The sequence below is a fragment of the Bombina bombina genome, chromosome 4 (assembly GCF_027579735.1).
Source record: "Bombina bombina isolate aBomBom1 chromosome 4, aBomBom1.pri, whole genome shotgun sequence".
Lineage (NCBI taxonomy): Eukaryota > Metazoa > Chordata > Amphibia > Anura > Bombinatoridae > Bombina > Bombina bombina.
In genome coordinates, this window is record NC_069502.1 from 993,406,095 (window position 1) to 993,429,437 (window position 23,343).

The window sequence follows — 23,343 nt, forward strand, 5'->3', positions numbered from 1 at the left end:
CAGTCATGTTCCTGGTTCACAGCACCAGGACCGTGACTGGAGAGAAAGGAGGAGGCGGAGCATGAGCAGAGACAGTCTCAGACACCCGCTGCCACTGCTGCATATATTGAATTAAAGTTGCATATATTTTTTTTTTAAACAAAATTACTTATATACATTGTGTTATTTTAAAAACTCATGACTGGAACTTATGCAACTGCTGGTGGAGGGGGGTTGGTACCAGGGGGGGTTCTGCTGGAGTGCTTGCTTTGTTAGCTCAGATTTCACATCTGTGGTGTGCAACATGCAGTGTTCAGTAACTCTGTCTGTATCTCTGAAAAAAGACTGCAGTGTCAAAGTAAGTGTGTGTAACCTAATGCTATCTTCCACAGCACAGTGACAGCACTATGTAAAATGTTAGTGCTTCAAACATAAAAGTGATTAGACAGCATCCTCAATTACAGTTTGCATACAATCAAAGCTGTGTTCTATATACTGTGTCACATATTGGCACACACAGTCACATGCACTTGTCACCCATATATATTTGTATCACACTCCCCAAGAATGTAAGAGACTGTCCAATTCTGGGAACCTGCCACATGTTAATTAATTGAGCCTTAGTGTTAACTGACAAATACTAAAAACTAAAAATAGGAAGCAGTAGTAAATTGTAAAAAATAAAATTAACTAATGTATCATTAAAATAAACAAAGGGCAAGATCACAACTGACAGATTCAAAGAATCTGATATTAAAATCTGTTCCAAGTGTCAGATGCACCGGTGGGGGTGGGGCGTGGCTGGGCTGGAGAAGGCGGGGTTGGGCCGGTCTATACAAATTTCCAGGGCTGGTCTGATTTCCCAGTCCGGCCCCGTTTATTAAGCTTTGGCCTTTGTCTAATATTTGAATCACGTTACTGAAAGAGACTGGAGTATTAGAACTGTATATTTTAGGTAATTTTCTGCTAAATTGTATTCTGAGAGTTAATGTGTAAATCTGGGTTTTTTCCTTAGGATTTTCCCTTTAATAAATCATGTCTAGTACAGACTAAAGAGTGTTGTTAACCCTTGCACCCACTGAACTAAATCACAAGCTTGTCTGGCGTGGCTAACTTGTGACATTAGCGACAGTAGAAGGGGTCTGGTAACCCTTTCTGTGCCAAACAAGTGACTGGCGCAGGGTTGGATAACCCTGGTTGTCACAATGGCTAATGCAGTCCTAGAGTCAGAAGCCTTACTATGAGGCAGATGTCTAGACAGGAAGGGAAAGCTGACAAAGCAGCTGTTACTGTAGAAAAAATCTGAGCGGCAAAATCCCCATGTAAATACTAAGGCTTGGCATGTTTGAGGAGAAAGCTGAGGCATATTATGCACAGCATTACCCTGAGAGACAGTTGGCTCAGAAGGGAGTAATTTATCTTTAAATTTTAAAGTTTTAGCTAAACAAGAGGAACAAAATTGCATAGGAAGAACAATCTGGGCCTCTAAGCATAATAAACATTTATCCATAGAGATGGACTTATTCTGTTCAGAGTCCATGGAGTAAAAGTCCCACTAGCACAAATAAAATTACTAAGGGGAAGAAAAAAATAAGAAAAAAAAATGTATGCTTACCTGATAAATGTCTTTCTTTCTGTATATGGAGAGTCCAGAAAGTAATTCAATTACTAGTGGGACTATCACTCCTGTCCAGCAGGAGGAGGCAAAGAGCACCACAACAAAGCTGTTAAATGTCACTCCCCTACCCATAATCCCCAGTCATTCGACCGAAGGGAAAAGGAAAAAAGGAATAACACAAAGGTGTAGGTCTTTGTTCATCAATGTCTAGATTCTCTGAGGCTGACTGCGTGGAGATTGAATGCTTAGTCCTAGCCAAGAGAGGGTTTTCTGACAGAGTTCTTTTTACTCTCATTTAAGCTTGTAAGCTGGTTGCTCGTCGCATCTATCATAAGGTGTGGAAGACCTACTTATTCTGTCCTCCAAGATGAACTGGAGAAGGGCTTTTCTACAAGTCCCCTGAAGGGACAGTTTTCGGCCCTGTCTGTACTGCACAAGAGGTTTGCCGAGCTTCCAGATGTGCAGCCATTTGTTAAGGCTCTGCTAGGATCAGACTTGTGTTTAGATCTAAGGCTCCTCCTTGGAGTTTAAATATTGTCCTTTTGCATCGGGCTCTGTTGGAGCCTATGAATGAAGTAGACATTAAATTATTGTCTTGGAAGGTTCTTTTTCTACTAGCTATTGCTACTGCGTGCACAGTCTCTGAGATTGCTGCCTTGCAATGCAACCCCTCCTTATCTGGTGTTTCATGCCGATAAGGCTGTTCTTTGAAACAGGTTAGGTTTTCTTCCTAAGGTTGTGTAAATTCGCAACATCAATTAAGAGATTGTGGTTCCTTTCTTATGTCCTAATCCTTCTTCGTCGAAGGAACGTTTACAATGTATTTCTGGATGTGGTTTGTGCCTTGAAGTTCTATCTTTGGGCCACAAAGGAATTTAGACAAACCTTTCTCTTTTTGTTCTCTTTTCCAGGAAGCATAGTGGTCAGAGGGCCTCTTTGACTTCCTTATCTTTAGCATTCCGTGTACTCTAGAGCTTGGGTATATGTTTCCCACAAGTAAGGAATGCAGTGGTGGACTCTTCTCATATTAAGATGGAAAACATAAATTATGCTTACCTGATAATTTCATTTCTATCTGTATGGGAAGAGTCCACAGCTCCCGCCCGGGTTTTCCGATGGGCGGCCCTAAATTTAATTTTTTTTTCTTCTGGCACCTTTTTCACCCTGATATTTCACCTACTGTTCCTTGTTCCCTCGGCAGAATGACTGGGGTTATGAGGCACTGGGGGAGGTATTTGAGCCTTTAGCTGGGGTATCTTTGCCTCCTCCTGGTGGCCAGGTTCGTTAATTCCGAAGGAATGCAGCTGTGGACTCTTCCCATACAGATGGAAAACATAATTTATGTAAGAACTTACCTGATAAATTAATTTATTTCATATTAGCAAGAGTCCATGAGCTAGTGACGTATGGGATATACATTCCTACCAGGAGGGGCAAAGTTTCCCAAACCTCAAAATGCCTACAAATACACCCCTCACCACACCAACAAATCAGTTTAACGAAAAGCCAAGAAGTGGGGTGATAAGAAAAAGTGCGAAAGCATAAAAAAAAACATAATTTATGTTAGAACTTACCTGATAAATTCATTTCTTTCATATTAGCAAGAGTCCATGAGCTAGTGACGTATGGGATATACATTCCTACCAGGAGGGGCAAAGTTTCCCAAACCTCAAAATGCCTATAAATACACCCCTCACCACACCCACAAATAAGTTTAACGAATAGCCAAGAAGTGGGGTGATAAGAAAAAAGTCCGAAAGCATAAAAAATAAGGAATTGGAATAATTGTGCTTTATATAAAAAAAATCATAACCACCTCAAAAAGGGTGGGCCTCATGGACTCTTGCTAATGAGCTAGTGACGTATGGGATAATGAATACCCAAGATGTGGATCTTCCACGCAAGAGTCACTAGAGAGGGAGGGATAAAATAAAGACAGCCAATTCCGCTGAAAAATAATCCACACCCCAAAACAAAGTTTAAATCTTATAATGAAAAAAACTGAAATTATAAGCAGAAGAATCAAACTGAAACAGCTGCCTGAAGTACTTTTCTACCAAAGACTGCTTCAGAAGAAGAAAATACATCAAAATGGTAGAATTTAGTAAAAGTATGCAAAGAAGACGAAGTTGCTGCTTTGCAAATCTGATCAACCGAAGCTTCATTCCTAAATGCCCAGGAAGTAGAGACTGACCTAGTCGAATGAGCTGTAATCCTTTGAGGCGGAGTTCTACCCGACTCAACATAAGCATGATGAATCAAAGACTTTAACCAAGATGTCAAAGAAATGGCAGAAGCCTTCTGACCTTTCCTAGAACCAGAAAAGATAACAAATAGACTAGAAGTCTTTCGGAAATCTTTAGTAGTTTCAACATAATATTTCAAAGCTCTAACTACATCCAAAGAATGCAACAATCTTTCCTTAGAGTTCTTAGGATTAGGACACAAAGAAGGAACCACAATTTCTCTACTAATGTTGTTAGAATTCACAACCTTAGGTAAAAATTTAAATGAAGTTGGCAACACCGCCTTATCCTGATGAAAAATCAGAAAAGGAGACTCACAAGAAAGAGCAGATAATTCAGAAACTCTTCTAGCAGAAGAGATGGCCAAAAGAAACAAAACTTTCCAAGAAAGTAATTTAATATCCAGCGAATGCATAGGTTCAAACGGAGGAGCTTGAAGAGCCCCCAGAACCAAATTCAAACTCCAAGGAGGAGAAATTGACTAAATGACAGGTTTTATACGAACCAAAGCCTGTACAAAACAATGAATATCAGGAAGATTAGCAATCTTTCTGTGAAAAAGAACAGAAAGAGCAGAGATTTGTCCTTTCAAGGAACTTGCAGACAAACCTTTATCCAAACCATCCTGAAGAAACTGTAAAATTCTAGGAATTCTTAAAGAATGCCAAGAAAATGATGAGAAGAACACCAAGAAATGTAAGTCTTCCAAACTCGATAATATATCTTCCTAGAAACAGATTTACGAGCCTGTAACATAGTATTAATTACGGAGTCAGAGAAAACTCTATGACTGAGAATCAAGCGTTCATTTAGTAAAAGTATGCAAAGAAGACGAAGTTGCTGCTTTGCAAATCTGATCAACCGAAGCTTCATTCCTAAATGCCCAGGAAGTAGAGACTGACCTAGTCGAATGAGCTGTAATCCTTTGAGGCGGAGTTCTACCCGACTCAACATAAGCATGATGAATCAAAGACTTTAACCAAGATGTCAAAGAAATGGCAGAAGCCTTCTGACCTTTCCTAGAACCAGAAAAGATAACAAATAGACTAGAAGTCTTTCGGAAATCTTTAGTAGTTTCAACATAATATTTCAAAGCTCTAACTACATCCAAAGAATGCAACAATCTTTCCTTAGAGTTCTTAGGATTAGGACACAAAGAAGGAACCACAATTTCTCTACTAATGTTGTTAGAATTCACAACCTTAGGTAAAAATTTAAATGAAGTTGGCAACACCGCCTTATCCTGATGAAAAATCAGAAAAGGAGACTCACAAGAAAGAGCAGATAATTCAGAAACTCTTCTAGCAGAAGAGATGGCCAAAAGAAACAAAACTTTCCAAGAAAGTAATTTAATATCCAGCGAATGCATAGGTTCAAACGGAGGAGCTTGAAGAGCCCCCAGAACCAAATTCAAACTCCAAGGAGGAGAAATTGACTTAATGACAGGTTTTATACGAACCAAAGCCTGTACAAAACAATGAATATCAGGAAGATTAGCAATCTTTCTGTGAAAAAGAACAGAAAGAGCAGAGATTTGTCCTTTCAAGGAACTTGCAGACAAACCTTTATCCAAACCATCCTGAAGAAACTGTAAAATTCTAGGAATTCTTAAAGAATGCCAAGAAAATGATGAGAAGAACACCAAGAAATGTAAGTCTTCCAAACTCGATAATATATCTTCCTAGAAACAGATTTACGAGCCTGTAACATAGTATTAATTACGGAGTCAGAGAAACCTCTATGACTGAGAATCAAGCGTTCAATCTCCATACCTTCAAATTTAAGGATTTGAGATCCTGATGGAAAAAAGGACCTTGCGATAGAAGGTCTGGTCTTAACGGAAGAGTCCACGGTTGGCAAGAAGCCATCCGGACAAGATCTGCATACCAAAACCTGTGAGGCCATGCTGGAGCTACCAGCAAAACAAACGAACGCTCCTTTAGAATCTTGGAGATCACTCTTGGAAGAAGAACTAGAGGCGGAAAGATATAGGCAGGATGATACTTCCAAGGAAGTGACAATGCATCCACTGCTTCCGCCTGAGGATCCCTGGATCTGGACAGATACCTGGGAAGCTTCTTTTTAGATGAGAAGCCATCAGATCTATTTCTGGAAGTCCCCACATTTGAACAATTTGAAGAAATACCTCTGGGTGAAGAGACCATTCGCCCGGATGTAATGTTTGGCGACTGAGATAATCCGCTTCCCAATTGTCTATACCTGGGATATGAACCGCAGAAATTAGACAGGAGCTGGATTCTGCCCATACAAGTATTCGAGATACTTCTTTCATAGCCAGAGGACTGTGAGTCCCTCCTTGATGATTGACATATGCCACGGTTGTGACATTGTCCGTCTGAAAACAAATGAACGACTCTCTCTTTAGAAGAGGCCACGACTGAAGAGCTCTGAAAATCGCACGGAGTTCCAAAATGTTGATTGGTAATCTCGTCTCCTGAGATTCCCAAACCCCTTGTGCTGTCAGAAACCCCCACACAGCTCCCCAACCTGTCAGACTTGCATCTGTTGAGATCACAGTCCAGGTCGGAAGAACAAAAGAAGCCCCTTGAACGAAACGATGGTGGTCTGTCCACCACGTCAGAGAGTGTTGTACAATCGGTTTTAAAGATATTAATTGTGATATCTTTGTATAATCCCTGCACCACTGGTTCAGCATACAGAGTTGAAGAGGTCGCATGTGAAAACGAGCAAAGGGGATCGCGTCCGATGCAGCAGTCATAAGACCTAGAATTTCCATGCATAAGGCTACCGAAGGGAATGATTGAGACTGAAGGTGTCGACAAGCTGAAACCAATTTCAGACGTCTCTTGTCCGTCAGCGACAGAGTCATGGACACTGAATCTATCTGGAAACCTAAAAAGGTTACCCTTGTCTGAGGAATCAACGAACTCTTTGGTAAATTGATCCTCCAACCATGTTCTCGAAGAAACGATACAAGTCGATTCGTATGAGATTCTGCTAAATGTGAAGACTGAGCAAGTACCAAGATATCGTCCAAATAAGGAAATACCACAATACCCTGTTCTCTGATTACAGATAGAAGGGCACCGAGAACCTTTGTAAAAATCCTTGGAGCTGTTGCTAGGCCAAACGGCAGAGCCACAAACTGGTAATGCTTGTCTAGAAAAGAGAATCTCAGAAACTGAAAGTGATCTGGATGAATCGGAATATGCAGATATGCATCTTGTAAATCTATTGTGGACATATAATGCCCTTGCTGAACAAAAGGCAGAATAGTCCTTATAGTTACCATTTTGAATGTTGGTATCCTTACATAACGATTCAATATTTTTAAATCCATAACTGGTCTGAAGGAATTCTCCTTCTTTGGTACAATGAAGAGATTTGAGTAAAACCCCAGCCCCTGTTCCAAAACTGGAACTGGCACAATTACTCCAGCCAACTCTACATCTGAAACACATTTCAGAAATGCTTGAGCCTTCACTGGATTTATTGGGACACGGGAAAGAAAAAATCTTCTTGCAGGAGGCCTTATCTTGAAGCCTATTCTGTACCCTTGTGAAACAATATTCTGAATCCAAAGATTGTGAATCGAATTGATCCAAATTTCTTTGAAAAATCGTAATCTGCCCCCTACCAGCTGGGCTGGAATGAGGGCCGCACCTTCATGTGGACTTGGGAGCTGGCTTTGGCTTTCTAAAAGGCTTGGATTTATTCCAGACTGGAGATGGTTTCCAAACTGATACCGCTCCTGTAGGGGAAGGATTAGGTTTTTGTTCCTTATTGTGACGAAAGGAACGAAAACGATTAGCAGACCTAAATTTACCTTTAGATTTTTTATCCTGTGGTAAAAAAGTTCCTTTCCCCCAGTAACAGTTGAAATAATAGAATCCAACTGGGAACCAAACAATTACCTTGGAAAGAAAGGGAAAGCAAAGTTGACTTAGAAGACATATCAGCATTACAAGTTTTAAGCCATAAAGCTCTTCTAGCTAAAATAGCTAAAGACATATACCTGACATCAACCCTAATGATATCAAAGATTGCATCACAAATAAAGTTATTAGCATGTTGAAGATTAACAATGCTATGAGTATTATGATCTGTTACTTGTTGTGCTAAAGCTTCCAACCAGAAAGTTGAAGCTGCAGCAACATCCGCCAAAGATATAGCAGGTCTAAGAAGATTACCTGAACATAAGTAAGCTTTTCTTAGAAAGGATTCAATTTTCCTATCTAAAGGATCCTTAAAGGAAGTACTATCTGCCGTAGGAATAGTAGTACGTTTAGCAAGAGTAGAGATAGCCCCATCAACCTTAGGGATTTTATCCCAAAACTCTAATCTGTCAGATGGCACAGGATATAATTGCTTAAACCGTTTAGAAGGAGTAAATGAATTACCCAAATTATTCCATTCCCTGGAAATTACTTCAGAAATAGCATCAGGGACGGGAAAAACCTCCGGAATAACTACAGGAGGTTTAAAAACCGTATTCAAACGTTTAGATTTAGTATCAAGAGGACCAGATTCCTCTATTTCTAATGCAATTAAGACTTCTTTAAGTAAAGAACGAATAAATTCCATTTTAAATAAATATGAAGATTTATCAGTATCAACCTCTGAAACAGAATCCTCTGAACCAGAAAAATCATTATCAGAATCAGAATGATGATGTTCATTTAAAAATTCATCTGAAAAATGAGAAGTTTTAAAAGACCTTTTACGTTTACTGGAAGGAGGAATAACAGACATAGCCTTCTTAATAGATTTAGAAACAAAATCTCTTATGTTAACAGGAACACCCTGAATATTAGATGTTGATGGAACAGCAACAGGTAATGGAACATTACTAAAGGAAATATTATCTGCATTAACAAGTTTGTCATGACATTCATTACAAACAACAGCCGGAGGAACAGTTACCACAAGTTTACAACAAATACACTTAACTTTGGTAGATCCAGCATCAGGCAGCAATTTTCCAGAAATATCTTCTGATTCAGGGTCAATCTGAGACATCTTGCAATATGTAATAGAAAAAACAACATATTAAGCAAAATTGATCAAATTCCTTAAATGACAGTTTCAGGAATGGGAAAAAATGCCAATGAACAAGCTTCTAGCAACCAGAAGCAAATAAACAATGAGACTTAAATAATATGGAGACAATAATGACGCCCATATTTTTTAGCGCCAAAAAAGACGCCCACATTATTTAGCGCCTAAATGCTTTAAGAGCCAAAAATGACGCCATATCCGGTGACGCCGACATTTTTGGCGCAAAAACGTAAAAAAAATGACGCAACTTCCGATGACAAGTATGACGCCGGAAATGACAAAGAAAATTTTTGCGCCAAAAATGACGCAATAAAAAGAAGCATTTTCAGCCCCCGCGAGCCTAACAGCCCACAGGAAAAAAAGACAAATTTTAAGGTAAGAAAAATTGATTATTCATATGCATTATCCCAAATAATGAAACTGACTGTCTGAAATAAGGAATGTTGAACATCCTGAATCAAGGCAAATAAATGTTTAAACACATATATTTAGAACTTTATATAAAAGTGCCCAACCATAGCTTAGAGTGTCACAAAAATAAGACTTACTTACCCCAGGACACTCATCTACATGTAGTAGAAAGCCAAACCAGTACTGAAACGAGAATCAGTAGAGGTAATGGTATATATAAGAGTATATCGTCGATCTGAAAAGGGAGGTAAGAGATGAATCTCTACGACCGATAACAGAGAACCTATGAAATAGACCCCGTAGAAGGAGATCATTGAATTCAAATAGGCAATACTCTCTTCACATCCCTCTGACATTCACTGCACACTGAGAGGAAAACCGGGCTCCAGCCTGCTGCGAAGCGCATATCAACGAAGAATCTAGCACAAACTTACTTCACCACCTCCATGGGAGGCAAAGTTTGTAAAACTGATTTGTGGGTGTGGTGAGGGGTGTATTTATAGGCATTTTGAGGTTTGGGAAACTTTGCCCCTCCTGGTAGGAATGTATATCCCATACGTCACTAGCTCATGGACTCTTGCTAATTACATGAAAGAAATAAGGAATTGGAATAGTTGTGCTTTATACAAAAAAATCATAATCACCACAAAAAAAGGGTGGGTCTCATGGACTCTTGCTAATATGAAAGAAATGAATTTATCAGGTAAGTTCTTACTTAAATTATGTTTTCTTTCATGTAATTAGCAAGAGTCCATGAGCTAGTGACGTATGGGATAATGAATACCCAAGAAGTGGATCTTCCACGCAAGAGTCACTAGAGAGGGAGGGATAAAATAAAGACAGCCAATTCCGCTGAAAAATAATCCACACCCCAAAACAAAGTTTAAATCTTATAATGAAAAAAACTGAAATTATAAGCAGAAGAATCAAACTGAAACAGCTGCCTGAAGTACTTTTCTACCAAAAACTGCTTCAGAAGAAGAAAATACATCAAAATGGTAGAATTTAGTAAAAGTATGCAAAGAAGACCAAGTTGCTGATCAACCGAAGCTTCATTCCTAAACGCCCAGGAAGTAGAAACTGACCTAGTAGAATGAGCTGTAATCCTTTGAGGCGGAGTTCTACCCGACTCAACATAAGCATGATGAATCAAAGACTTTAACCAAGACGCCAAAGAAATGGCAGAGGCCTTCTGACCTTTCCTAGAACCAGAAAAGATAACAAATAGACTAGAAGTCTTTCGGAAATCTTTAGTAGCTTCAACATAATATTTCAAAGCTCTTACCACATCCAAAGAATGTAACGATCTTTCCTTAGAATTCTTAGGATTAGGACACAATGAAGGAACCACAATTTCTCTACTAATGTTGTTAGAATTCACAACCTTAGGTAAAAATTTAAATGAAGTCCGCAACACTGCCTTATCCTGATGAAAGATCAGAAAAGGAGACTCACAAGAAAGAGCAGATAATTCAGAAACTCTTCTAGCAGAAGAGATGGCCAAAAGAAACAAAACTTTCCAAGAAAGTAATTTAATATCCAGAGAATGCATAGGTTCAAAAGGAGGAGCTTGTAGAGCTCCCAGAACCAAATTTAAACTCCAAGGAGGAGAAATTGACTTAATGACAGGTTTGATACGAACCAAAGCCTGAACAAAACAATGAATATCAGGAAGATTAGCAATCTTTCTGTGAAACAACACAGAAAGAGCAGAAATTTGTCCTTTCAAGGAACTTGCAGACAAACCTTTATCCAGACCATTCTGAATAAACTGTAAAATTCTAGGAATTCTAAAAGAATGCCAGGAAAATTGATGAGAAGAACACCAAGAAATGTAAGTCTTCCAGACTCGATAATATATCTTCGTAGACACAGATTTACGAGCCTGTAACATAGTATTAATTACGGAGTCAGAGAAACCTCTATGACTGAGAATCAAGCGTTCAATCTCCATACCTTCAAATTTAATGATTTGAGATCCTGATGGAAAAATGGGCCTTGAGATAGAAGGTCTGGTCTTAACGGAAGAGTCCAAGGTTGGCAAAAAGCCATCCGAACAAGAGCCGCATACCAAAACCTGTGAGGCCATGCTGGAGCCACCAGCAGTACAAACGAACGCTCCTTTAGAATCTTGGAAATCACTCTTGGAAGAAGAACTAGAGGCGGAAAGATATAGGCAGGATGATACTTCCAAGGAAGCGACAATGCATCCACTGCCTCCGCCTGAGGATCCCTGGATCTGGACAGATACCTGGGAAGTTTCTTGTTTAGATGAGAAGCCATCAGATCTATTTCTGGAAGACCCCAGATTTGAACAATCTGAAGAAATACCTCTGGGTGAAGAGACCATTCGCCCGGATGTAACATCTGGCGACTGAGATAATCCGCTTCCCAATTGTCTACACCTGGGATGTGAACCGCAGAGATTAGACAGGAGCTGGATTCCGCCCATACAAGTATCCGAGATACTTCTTTCATAGCCAGAGGACTGTGAGTCCCCCCTTGATGATTGACATATGCCACAGTTGTGACATTGTCCGTCTGAAAACAAATGAACGATTCTCTCTTCAGAAGAGGCCACGACTGAAGAGCTCTGAAAATCGCACAGAGTTCCAAAATGTTGATTGGTAATCTCGCCTCCTGAGATTCCCAAACCCCCTGCGCTGTCAGAGACCCCCATAGAGCTCCCCAACCTGTCAGACTCGCATCTGTTGAGATCACAGTCCAGGTTGGAAGAACAAAAGAAGCCCCTTGAACTAAACAATGGTGATCTGTCCACCACGTCAGAGAGTGTCGTACAATCGGATTTAAAGATATTAACTGTGATATCTTTGTATAATCCCTGCACCACTGGTTCAGCATACAGAGCTGAAGAGGTCGCATGTGAAAACGAGCAAAGGGGATCGCGTCCGATGCAGCAGTCATAAGACCTAGAATTTCCATGCATAAAGCTACCGAAGGGAATGATTGAAACTGAAGGTTTCGACAGGCTGAAATTAATTTCAGACGTCTCTTGTCAGTCAGAGACAAAGTCATGGACACTGAATCTATCTGGAAACCTAAAAAGGTTACCCTTGTCTGAGGAATCAATGAACTCTTTGATCCTCCAACCATGTTCTTGAAGAAACGACACAAGTCGATTCGTATGAGATTCTGCTAAATGTGAAAAAACTGAGCAAGTACCAAGATATCGTCCAAATAAGGAAATACCACAATACCCTGTTCTCTGATTACAGATAGAAGGGCACCGAGAACCTTTGAAAAAATCCTTGGAGCCGTTGCTAGGCCGAACGGCAGAGCCACAAATTGGTAATGCTTGTCTAGAAAAGAGAATCTCAAACTGAAAGTGATCTGGATGAATCGGAATATGCAGATATGCATCCTGCAAATCTATTGTGGACATATAATGCCCTTGCTGAACAAAAGGCAGAATAGTCCTTATAGTTACCATTTTGAATGTTGGTATCCTTACATAACAATTCAATATTTTTAAATCCAGAACTGGTCTGAAGGAATTCTCCTTCTTTGGTACAATGAATAGATTTGAGTAAAACCCCAGACCCTGTTCCAGAACTGGAACAGGCACAATTACTCCAGCCAACTCTAGATCTGAAACACATTTCAGAAACGCCTGAGCCTTCACTGGATTTATTGGAATGCGAGAAAGAAAAAATCTTCTTGCAGGTGGCCTTCCCTTGAAACCTATTCTGTACCCTTGTGAAACAATGTTCTGAATCCAAAGACTGTGAATCGAATTGATCCAAATTTCTTTGAAAAATCGTAATCTGCCCCCTACCAGCTGCGCTGGAATGAGGGCCGCACCTTCATGTGGACTTGGGAGCTGGCTTTGGCTTTCTAAAAGGCTTGGATTTATTCCAGACTGGAGAGGGTTTCCAAACAGAAACCGTTCCTTTAGGGGAAGGATCAGGCTTTTGTTCCTTATTCTGACAAAAGGAACGAAAACGATTAGCAGCCCTATATTTACCTTTAGATTTTTTATCCTGAGGTAAAAAAGTTCCTTTCCCCCCAGTAACAGTTGAAATAATAGAATCCAACTGGGAACCAAACAATTTATTACCTTGGAAAGGAAGGGAAAGCAAAGTTGACTTAGAAGACATATCAGCATTCCAAGTTTTAAGCCATAAAGCTCTTCTAGCTAGAATAGCTAAAGACATATACCTGACATCAACTCTAATGATATCAAAGATGGCATCACAAATAAAGTTATTAGCATGTTGAAGAAGTTTAACAATGCTATGAGTATTATGATCTGACACTTGTTGTGCCAAAGCCTCCAACCAAAAAGTGGAAGTTGCAGCAACATCAGCCAAAGAAATAGCAGGCCTAAGAAGATTACCTGAACATAAATAAGCTTTCATTAGAAAGGATTCAATCTTCCTATCTAAAGGATCCTTAAAGGAAGTACTATCTGCCGTAGGAATAGTAGTACGCTTAGCAAGAGTAGAGATAGCCCCATCAACTTTAGGGATTTTGTCCCAAAACTCTAATCTGTCAGATGGCACAGGATACAATTTCTTAAATCTTTTAGAAGGAGTAAAAGAATTACCCAGATTATTCCATTCCCTAGAAATTACTTCAGAAATAGCATCAGGGACAGGAAAAACTTCCGGAATAACTATAGGAGGTTTAAAAACCGAATTTAAACGCTTAGTAGATTTAGTATCAAGAGGACTAGAATCCTCCATTTCGAATGCGATTAACACTTCTTTAAGTAAAGAACGAATAAATTCCATTTTAAATAAATATGAAGATTTATCAGTGTCAATATCTGAGACTGAATCCTCTGAACCAGAAAAATCCTCATCAGAAACAGACAAATCAGAATGATGATGTTCATTTAAAAATTCATCTGAGAAATGAGAAGTTTTAAAAGACCTTTTACGCTTACTGGAAGGAGGAATAACAGACATAGCCTTCTTAATAGATTTAGAAACAAAATCTCTTATATTAACAGGAACATCCTGAGTATTAGATGTTGATGGAACAGCAACAGGTAATGACATAATATTACTAATGGAAATTTTATCTGCATTAGCAAGTTTATCATGACATTCATCACAAACTACAGCCGGAGGAACAGTTACCACAAGTTTACAACAATTGCACTTAACTTTGGTAGAACCAGCATCAGGCAGCGTTTTTCCAGAAGTAGCTTCTGATCCAGGGTCAATCTGAGACATCTTGCAATATGTAAGAGAAAAAACAACACATAAAGCAAAATCTATCAAATTCCTTAAATGACAGTTTCAGGAATGGGAAAAAATGCCAATGAACAAGCCTCTAGTAACCAGAAGCAAAAGAAAAATGAGACTTAAATAATGTGAAAAAAAGGTGGAGACAATAATGACGCCCACATTTTTTAGCGCCAATAAAGGTGCCCACATTATTGGCGCCAAAATGCTTTTGGCGCCAAAAATGACGCCACATCCGGTGACGCCGACACTTTTGCCGCAAAACGTCAAAAAAATGACGCAATCACGAACAACTTCCGGCGACAAGTATGACGCCGGAAATTACAAGAAATATTTTGCGCCAAAAAAGTCTGCGCCAAAAATGACGCAATAAAATGAAGAATTTTCAGCCCCCGCGAACCTAACAGCCCACAGGGAAAAAAGTCAATTAAAAACAATTTTAAGGTAAGAAAAAAATTGAAAATTCATATGCATTATCCCAAATAATGAAACTGACTGTCTGAAATAAGGAATATTGACAATCCTGAATCAAGGCAAATAAATGTTTAAACACAAATATTTAGAACTTTATATAAAAGTGCCCAACCATAGCTTAGAGTGTCACAAAAAATAAGACTTACTTACCTCAGGACACTCATCTACATGTAGTAGAAAGCCAAACCAGTACTGAAACGAGAATCAGTAGAGGTAATGGTATATAAGAGTATATCGTCGATCTGAAAAGGGAGGTAAGAGATGAATCTCTACGACCGATAACAGAGAACCTATGAAATAGATCCCGTAGAAGGAGACCATTGAATTCAAATAGGCAATACTCTCCTCACATCCCTCTGACATTCACTGCACACTGAGAGGAAAACCGGGCTCCAGCCTGCTGCGAAGCGCATATCAACGTAGAATCTAGCACAAACTTACTTCACCACCTCCACGGGAGGCAAAGTTTGTAAAATTGAATTGTGGGTGTGGTGAGGGGTGTATTTGTAGGCATTTTGAGGTTTGGGAAACTTTGCCCCTCCTGGTAGGAATGTATATCCCATAACGTCACTAGCTCATGGACTCTTGCTAATTACATGAAAGAAATGAAATTATCAGGTAAGCATAATTTATGTTTTTTAAACAATAAAAATTCTGGAGTAGACTGTCCCTTTAAACTATTACATTTCAAATTAAGGCCTAGCTGTAAGGATATAACAGTTTTACCACCTACGCCACCAAGATAGAGCACACAAGCAAAAGAAAAAAAAATCCCATTAGTGCACCCAAAAATGCTCAGTATTTTCTCAGTATTGGAGTGTACAGAAATTGTAATAATATGGTACTTTATATAATCTTACTTAAGTCTTTATGTTAGATTTTTAAAAATAACATTGGAGGTTTAAATATATGAACACCTTGCCATGAACAGGTTATTTATGATAACTTTGGAACTTTTCATATTTTTCATGTTTCATGTTTATATAGAAAGTCTACTTTTCTATGTAGCCAGCAGTATCTCTTTTTCATCTGATACCCCTTTTGTGTTTGATTCAGCGTTTTTTGTGAAGTTGATATACGAGTGAAGCAACAGTAAGATTTACTTCCAGAGTGGACGATGGAGTGTTTGAAAATTTTGTGATGCATAGTACAGGAATATAGCCTACAGAACAAGAGCCTGAACACAGGGGTGGGAGGGGGAGAAATAAGAAATCTCTGGTTGGATGTGCTGGCTTAACACTGGTCCCACTTGTTGCAACCCACTCTCAGTGGAGGAAACACTGATCACGGTCCCGGTCAAGCAGTTATCTAGAATGTGAAGTCGTACTTGATAGACCTCAATAAACATACACACACAAAAGTATGTGGACACCTATCAATCACACCTATATGAGATTGAAATACCATTGGCATTAGTATGGAGTTGTAACCCCCACCCAATTTGCGGCTATAACAGCTGCCACTCCTCTGAGAAGGCTTTGCTCAAGAGTTTCAAGTGTGCATGTAATTGGAGGTAATTGGAGGTCAGGCACTGATGTTCGATAAAAAGGTCTGGCTTGCAACCAGTGTTCAGGTGTTCAATGTGGTTGAGGTCAGTGCTCTGTGCAGACCACTCTAATTCCTTCATACCAAACTTGTCAAACCATGTCTTCATGGACTTCGCTTTGTGAACAAGGTCATAGTCATGCTGAAACAGGAAAAGGGTCTTCCCCAAACTGTTGCAAAAAAAGTTGTAAGCTCCCAATTGTCTAAAATGTCTTTGTATCATGTAGCATTAATATGACTTTTCACTGGAATTAAGGGGCCAAGCCAAAACACTGAAAAAGAGCCTCACACCATTATCTTTCCTCCAAACTTTATTTTATGCACTATGCATTCTGATAGGTAGCGTTCTGGCACCCACCACACCCAGATTCTTCCATAAAACTGCCAATTGTGATTCACACATTTCCACTGCTCCAGTCCAGAGGTGGTGAGCTTTATTTCCACTGCTCCAGTCCAGAGGTGGTGAGCTTTAAAACAATTCAGACTATGCTTGGCATTGCATATGTTGACATAAGGCTAGTGGAAATCCATTTCATGAAGCTCCTGATGCAAAGTTATTGTGCTTATGTTGCTTTCAAAAGGTATATACAAGGTTTAGTGAAATGCCACATATAAATTCCCCACCATGCCAAGCTGCTGCATGAAAGCCTGGAGCTGCACAGGATAAGGAAGAAAACAGACAGCTGGATGTGGAGCACCATTTGTTAAACAGAGAAGAGAGTAAAGCCTGTGTGGTTCAATTGAAGAGTGAAGGAATCTATAAGAATAGAAAAGTGCCCATCTAGTGGCAGCGGTGCAGAAGAGCAGCCATGCTAGAAACCACACAAAATCTGCTATAGTAAACAAATAGCGGAGAGACAGGAGTGAGAAAAATGACAACCCCTGTGTTACGTGTATGCCGATTCCCAAAACACAGATTTAATTTCCTGCTTGACACATGAAACAGTGAACCCCAGTTGTCTAGAATCATCACATGGATTATGTGCTGTAGAGCAGAAAGGGATACTGCTATTTAAAACATGGTGCATTAAGCTGGTGAAGGGCTAAACAAACAAGCAAAGTATTAACTCAGAAAACAGTTTTTATTTTTAACATTTATATTTTTGCATGGAGTAATGAAGTGGTGAAAATCCTAAATTAAAAGGATGAGACTCTAAAGCGCCAGCAAAATCAGTATACTTTTTTTTTTATAGGCACCATACAGGACCCTGGAAAATGTGAACAAAAATTATCATAAAAGCATAATAAGAACAGTGCTTTACCTGCTCTGTGTGAGTGCTGGGATGAAGGCTAGATACAAGATTGAGCAAATGTCTGAGGGGCAAAGGATCCAGGTTTTTGATTAACGATGGAAATAAATCATGTATATACCGGCTGCAATGTTTTAACTATGAAATAAAAAGAAAGTGTTAGTGTTCAGAGGCACACAGAAACAGTTATTTAATAAGGACCACTAACTTGTCAAGCCATCCATTTCCCTATTCACTTTATACAAAGCAACCACAATTTAACAAGGTTACAGAACTGTCAATCCTTTATTAAACAAGGAGTGTGTTCAGATTTAAATATTTACACTCAAGCAAAGGTATAACTAAACCTGGTATGTTATTTTTTTTTAAGACTTAGACTGGAAAATCTAGCTTTTCCATTACTGCTGAAAGCCTAATCCAAGAAATGGTTATTCCTTCCATATAATTGGGAGTTTTTTCACCATAAAAGAGAGAAACGCAATCTACAGGAAATGGACAAAATAAACACCAAATAGTAATATCTAGAACCTAAAGCGATAAAGAAAATCATTTTGCTTTCAATCATTTGAATGCTGTCATACGTGTCTTGAAATGTGTTTAGAATATTGGGATAATAACCATCTGAACTGGAAAGCCTCCAGATTTAGAGCAGTAGAGCCAAAATAAATAATGAAAATATATTGCAAATGTGTTTTACTACACACAATTTTGATTTTTTTATTTAAAACTCTCAAGGTGTTTATTTTCCTTTATGAAATCAATGTGTTGCCACAGAATATATTACGTAAGACTTTAATTCTAAAGTGATATTTAATATTATATTTATAAAAACTTATATTGTGTAAGATTATTATCTTGGAATAGAGCACATCATAACATTTGGTGAAGTGAGTTTCAAGAAGCTGCTGATAGTGTTTAGGCTAACTAATAAATCAGCATTAATGGAAAACAGTAAAAGTAAGGATTTCAATGCTGAAATGACAAAGCCAAAGATTTTCCTGATATCCCACAAACAATAGTTTAGAGCAATTACAATGTAAGTAGTCAACTGTTCAAAGGAGAGTACTAAAATCCATATGAATCCTGCAACGCTACCTGAGCTGCTGCCCAAATACAGTCTATGTGCTGAGTGCTTAGTCGACCTTCTGCTGCAAGAAAATTCAGTATAACTTGGCACTGCTTGATGATCTAAAATTATAAACACAGAAATGGTTTACTTATATTAAACACTATATAAATCAGCTATATATGTGAAGAACATTGGATGAAAATGACTTGACAAACCTCAATATGCAAATTTGGTCCAAATATATGTTCAACAACATTGTTGCTGATTAGCCAGTCTGCAAGTTCTTTAGCTATTGATCTGGAGAAAATAAAACAATAAAAAAGTACACACTTATTTTCTGCATTGGATAAAAACAAAAAAGACATTTCCAGTAAACAAATTATTATTATTAATTTATCATTAGCCTATTAAAAATAGCAAGAGCACAAAACGTTAAAAAAAATCAGTGGTAAAAACAAAATGTATGCTTACCTGTTAAATGTATTTCTTTCTTGACACGGTAAGTCCACAGGATCATCAATTACTGTTGGGAATATCACTTCTGGCCAGCAGGAGGAAACAAAGAGCACCACAGCAAAGCTGTTAAGTATCACTTCCCTTCCCACAACCCCCAGTCATTCGACCGAAGGAAAAGGAAAGAAAGGAAATAACACAAGGTGCAGAGGTGCCTGAGGTTTATATAAAAAACTATCTGAAAATAAGGGCATGCCATGGACTCGCCGTGGACTCGCCGTGTCAAGAAATAAATACATTTATCAGGTAAGCATGAATTTAGTTTTCTTTCTTATGACACAATGAGCAAACGGGATTATCAATTACTGTTGGGAATCAATAACCAATCTAAAGGACACCAATGATTACGGAGGGACAAGACAGGTAACCTAAACAAAAGGCACCACTGCTTGAAGAACCTTTCTCTCATAGGAAACCTCAACTGAGGCAATATCAAATTTACAGAATTTTAGAAAAAGAGAACAAGGAATATCAAGTCACAGCCTTGCAATCTGTTCCACAGAGGCCTCATTCTTGAAGGCCCAAGAAGAAGAAACAGCACTAGTGGAATGAGCTGTAATACGAATAATATGTCTCAACCAGAGAGAAAGAAAAGTGGCAGACGCTTTCTAATCTTTAAGTTTCCAGAAAAGTATACAAACAATGCAGAAGACCAACAAAGTCCTTCGTAGCATGCAGAAAGAATTTGAAAGCCCGCACAATATCAACGTACGTTATGAAAAGAAGAATTAGAACATAGAGAAGGAATAACAATTTCCTGATTAAAATTCCCGTCCGAAACAACTTAGGTAGGAAACCTTACTTAGTGCAAAAACACCACCCTATCATCATGCAAGCTAAGATAAGGGAAATCACACTGCAGCTGAGAGTTCCGATACTCTCCGAGCAGAAGAGATATCAACAAGGAATAAAACCTTCCCAGAAAACACTTACGTATCTGTGGGATGGATTGGCTCAAACGAAGCCGCTGCAAAACTTAAGAACCAGGTCAAGACTCCAAGAAGGAGTGACCGACGTAACACAGGCCTGATACTGACCAGAACATTGTGCAACTGGAAGACCGCTAGGTGCTTATGTAGCAAAATAGACAATGCAGAAAACTGACCCTCCAGAACATTTGCTGACAAAAAACGTTCTCCAGATCATCCTGGAGAAAGGACAAAAGTCAAGGAACCCTGACTCTATTCCAAGAGTCATACTTGGATTCACATCCAAAAGATATCCATGTCATATCTTATGAAAATCCTTCCAGAAACGGGCTTGTGAGCCTGAATCATGGTCACATTGACCGATTCGGGAAAAAACATGCTAACGGTCAGCTTCAGAGAAGCGAGAATTTGGATGAAAGAAGGGACCCTATTCAGAGGGTCCTTCTTCATAGGAAGTCTTCAAAGTGGAAGAGACAACAACTTCTCTAGGTCTGCATGCAATGCAAGAACCTGCGAGGCCACGCCGAGGCCGTTAGGATCACCGACACTCCCTACTGAGAGATACGAGCAATGACTCGTGGAAGGAAAGCAAACAGGTGAAGCAGGAAAGCCAGCCTGAAATCCAAAAGGACCGCCAGAACATCTATCAGAGCATCCTGAGGATCCCCAGACCTAGAACCGTAAGCTTGGTATTTAGACAAGACATCATCAAATCCAACTCCGGCATCCCCATTTGAGGGTTAAAGGACCATAATACCCAAATATTTAAACTCTTGAAAGTGATGCAGTATAGCTATAAAAAGCTGACAGGAAAATATCACCTGAACATCTCTATGTAAAAAAGAAATATATTTTACCTCAAAAGTTCCTCAGTAGCCACATCCCATTGTAAAAGATTTCTAAGCAGCATATTAGTATGTCTGTCCCGGGACAGCCGAAGGGATGAGCCTTGTGCACTCTCATGCTATTTCTCTGTTCAGTGTAAGGAAGTTTAAATGAAATCTCATGAGAGTTAAGTGAAATCTTATGAGATCACAGTAAAAGAGTTCATGACCTCAGCACTGCAGATGCTGATTGGCTGCTGTTCATTTCTTCATTTTTTTATTTTTTTTACCTGCAGCTGAGAGCAGCTGAGTATAACTGTTTACACAGAACTTACTCTGCTGAACTGAGGAGATTGTGAGGTAAAATATCTTTTTTACATAGAGATGCTCAGGTGATATTTTCCTGTCAGCTTTTTACAGTTATACTGCATCAGTTTCAAGTGATTTAGCATATGAGTATTATGTCCCTTTAAGCTGGAGAACACCTCCGGAAGGAGATCCCACTCCCCGGGATGAATTATCAGTTTATGACAGCCACCAATAGTGAGCTTCCGCCCACTGAACAATTCCAGTCACCTCCTACATGGCTAAGGAACTCCTAGTTCCTCCCCTAATTACTTCACCTCCTGCACAAGACGCAAAGAGAATAACTGGGGGTTGTGGGAAGGGAAGTGATACTTATCAGCTTTGCTGTGGTGCTCTTTGTCTCCTCCTGCTGGCCAGGAGTGATATTCCCAACAGTAATTGATGATCCCGTGAACTCACTGTGTCATAAGAAAGAAATTAGAGCTGCATCTGCTTTAAACTAACAGCACTGTAAATGACAACATAGGTGTGTCTCAGTTTTAAAGCTGAATGAACTTTATGATTTTAAAAGGGATATAGAAGTGCAAAAAGAAAATGCTGTAATGAGTAAAACGCAAGCAATAGTTAAATAATTAAAGCTATATGTGTGTGTGTTTAAATGCGGAAAAACAGAATTTATGCTTACCTGATAAATTACTTTCTCCAACGGTGTGTCCGGTCCACGGCATCATCCTTACTTGTGGGAATATCTCTTCCCCAACAGGAAATGGCAAAGAGTCCCAGAAAAGCTGGCCACATAGTCCCTCCTAGGCTCCGCCCACCCCATTCGACCGACGGACAGGAGGAAAATATAGGAGAAACCATAGGGTGCCGTGGTGACTGTAGTTAGAGAAAATAATTCATCAAACCTGATTAAAAAACCAGGGCGGGCCATGGACCGGACACACCGTTGGAGAAAGTAATTTATCAGGTAAGCATAAATTCTGTTTTCTCCAACATTGGTGTGTCCGGTCCACGGCGTCATCCTTACTTGTGGGAACCAATACCAAAGCTTTAGGACACGGATGAAGGGAGGGAGCAAATCAGGTTACCTAAACAGAAGGCACCACGGCTTGCAAAACCTTTCTCCCAAAAATAGCCTCCGAAGAAGCAAAAGTATCAAATTTGTAAAATTTGGCAAAAGTGTGCAGTGAAGACCAAGTCGCTGCCTTACATATCTGATCAACAGAAGCCTCGTTCTTGAAGGCCCATGTGGAAGCCACAGCCCTAGTAGAGTGAGCTGTGATTCTTTCAGGAGGCTGCCGTCAGGCAGTCTCGTAAGCCAATCGGATGATGCTTTTAAGCCAAAAGGAAAGAGAAGTAGAAGTCGCTTTTTGACCTCTCCTCTTACCAGAATAGACGACAAACAGAGAAGATGTTTGTCTGAACTCTTTTGTAGCTTCTAAATAGAATTTTAGAGCACGGACTACATCTAAATTGTGTAGCAAACGTTCCTTCTTTGAAACTGGATTCGGGCACAAAGAAGGTACAACTATCTCCTGGTTAATATTTTTGTTGGAAACAACCTTTGGAAGAAAACCAGGCTTAGTACGCAAAACAACCTTATCTGAATGGAACACCAGATAGGGCGGAGTACACTGCAGAGCAGATAGCTCAGAAACTCTTCTAGCAGAAGAAATAGCAACCAAGAACAAAACTTTCCAAGATAACAACTTAATATCTATGGAATGTAAAGGTTCAAACGGAACCCCTTGGAGAACTGAAAGAACTAGATTTAAACTCCAGGGAGGAGTCAAAGGTCTGTAAACAGGCTTGATCCTAACCAAAGCCTGAACAAATGCTTAAACATCTGGCACAGCTGCCAGTCGTTTGTGTAGTAAGACAGATAAAGCAGAAATCTGTCCCTTTAGAGAACTCGCTGATAAT

General features: G+C 39.3%; 1 protein-coding gene across 3 annotated transcripts in view; it reads right to left on the reverse strand.

Moving 5' to 3' along the window:
- USP34 (ubiquitin specific peptidase 34) overlaps positions 1-23,343 on the reverse strand; it is a 1,226,195-nt gene that overhangs the window by 940,621 nt on the left and 262,231 nt on the right. For all 3 annotated transcript variants that reach the window (XM_053712051.1, XM_053712050.1, XM_053712048.1), the window contains exons 9-11: positions 19,061-19,142; positions 18,872-18,964; positions 17,789-17,914 (exon numbers count right to left, since the gene is read on the reverse strand). In XM_053712051.1, coding sequence (XP_053568026.1) covers positions 17,789-17,914; positions 18,872-18,964; positions 19,061-19,142 — 301 coding nt within the window. The remainder of the gene's footprint in view (positions 1-17,788; positions 17,915-18,871; positions 18,965-19,060; positions 19,143-23,343) is intronic.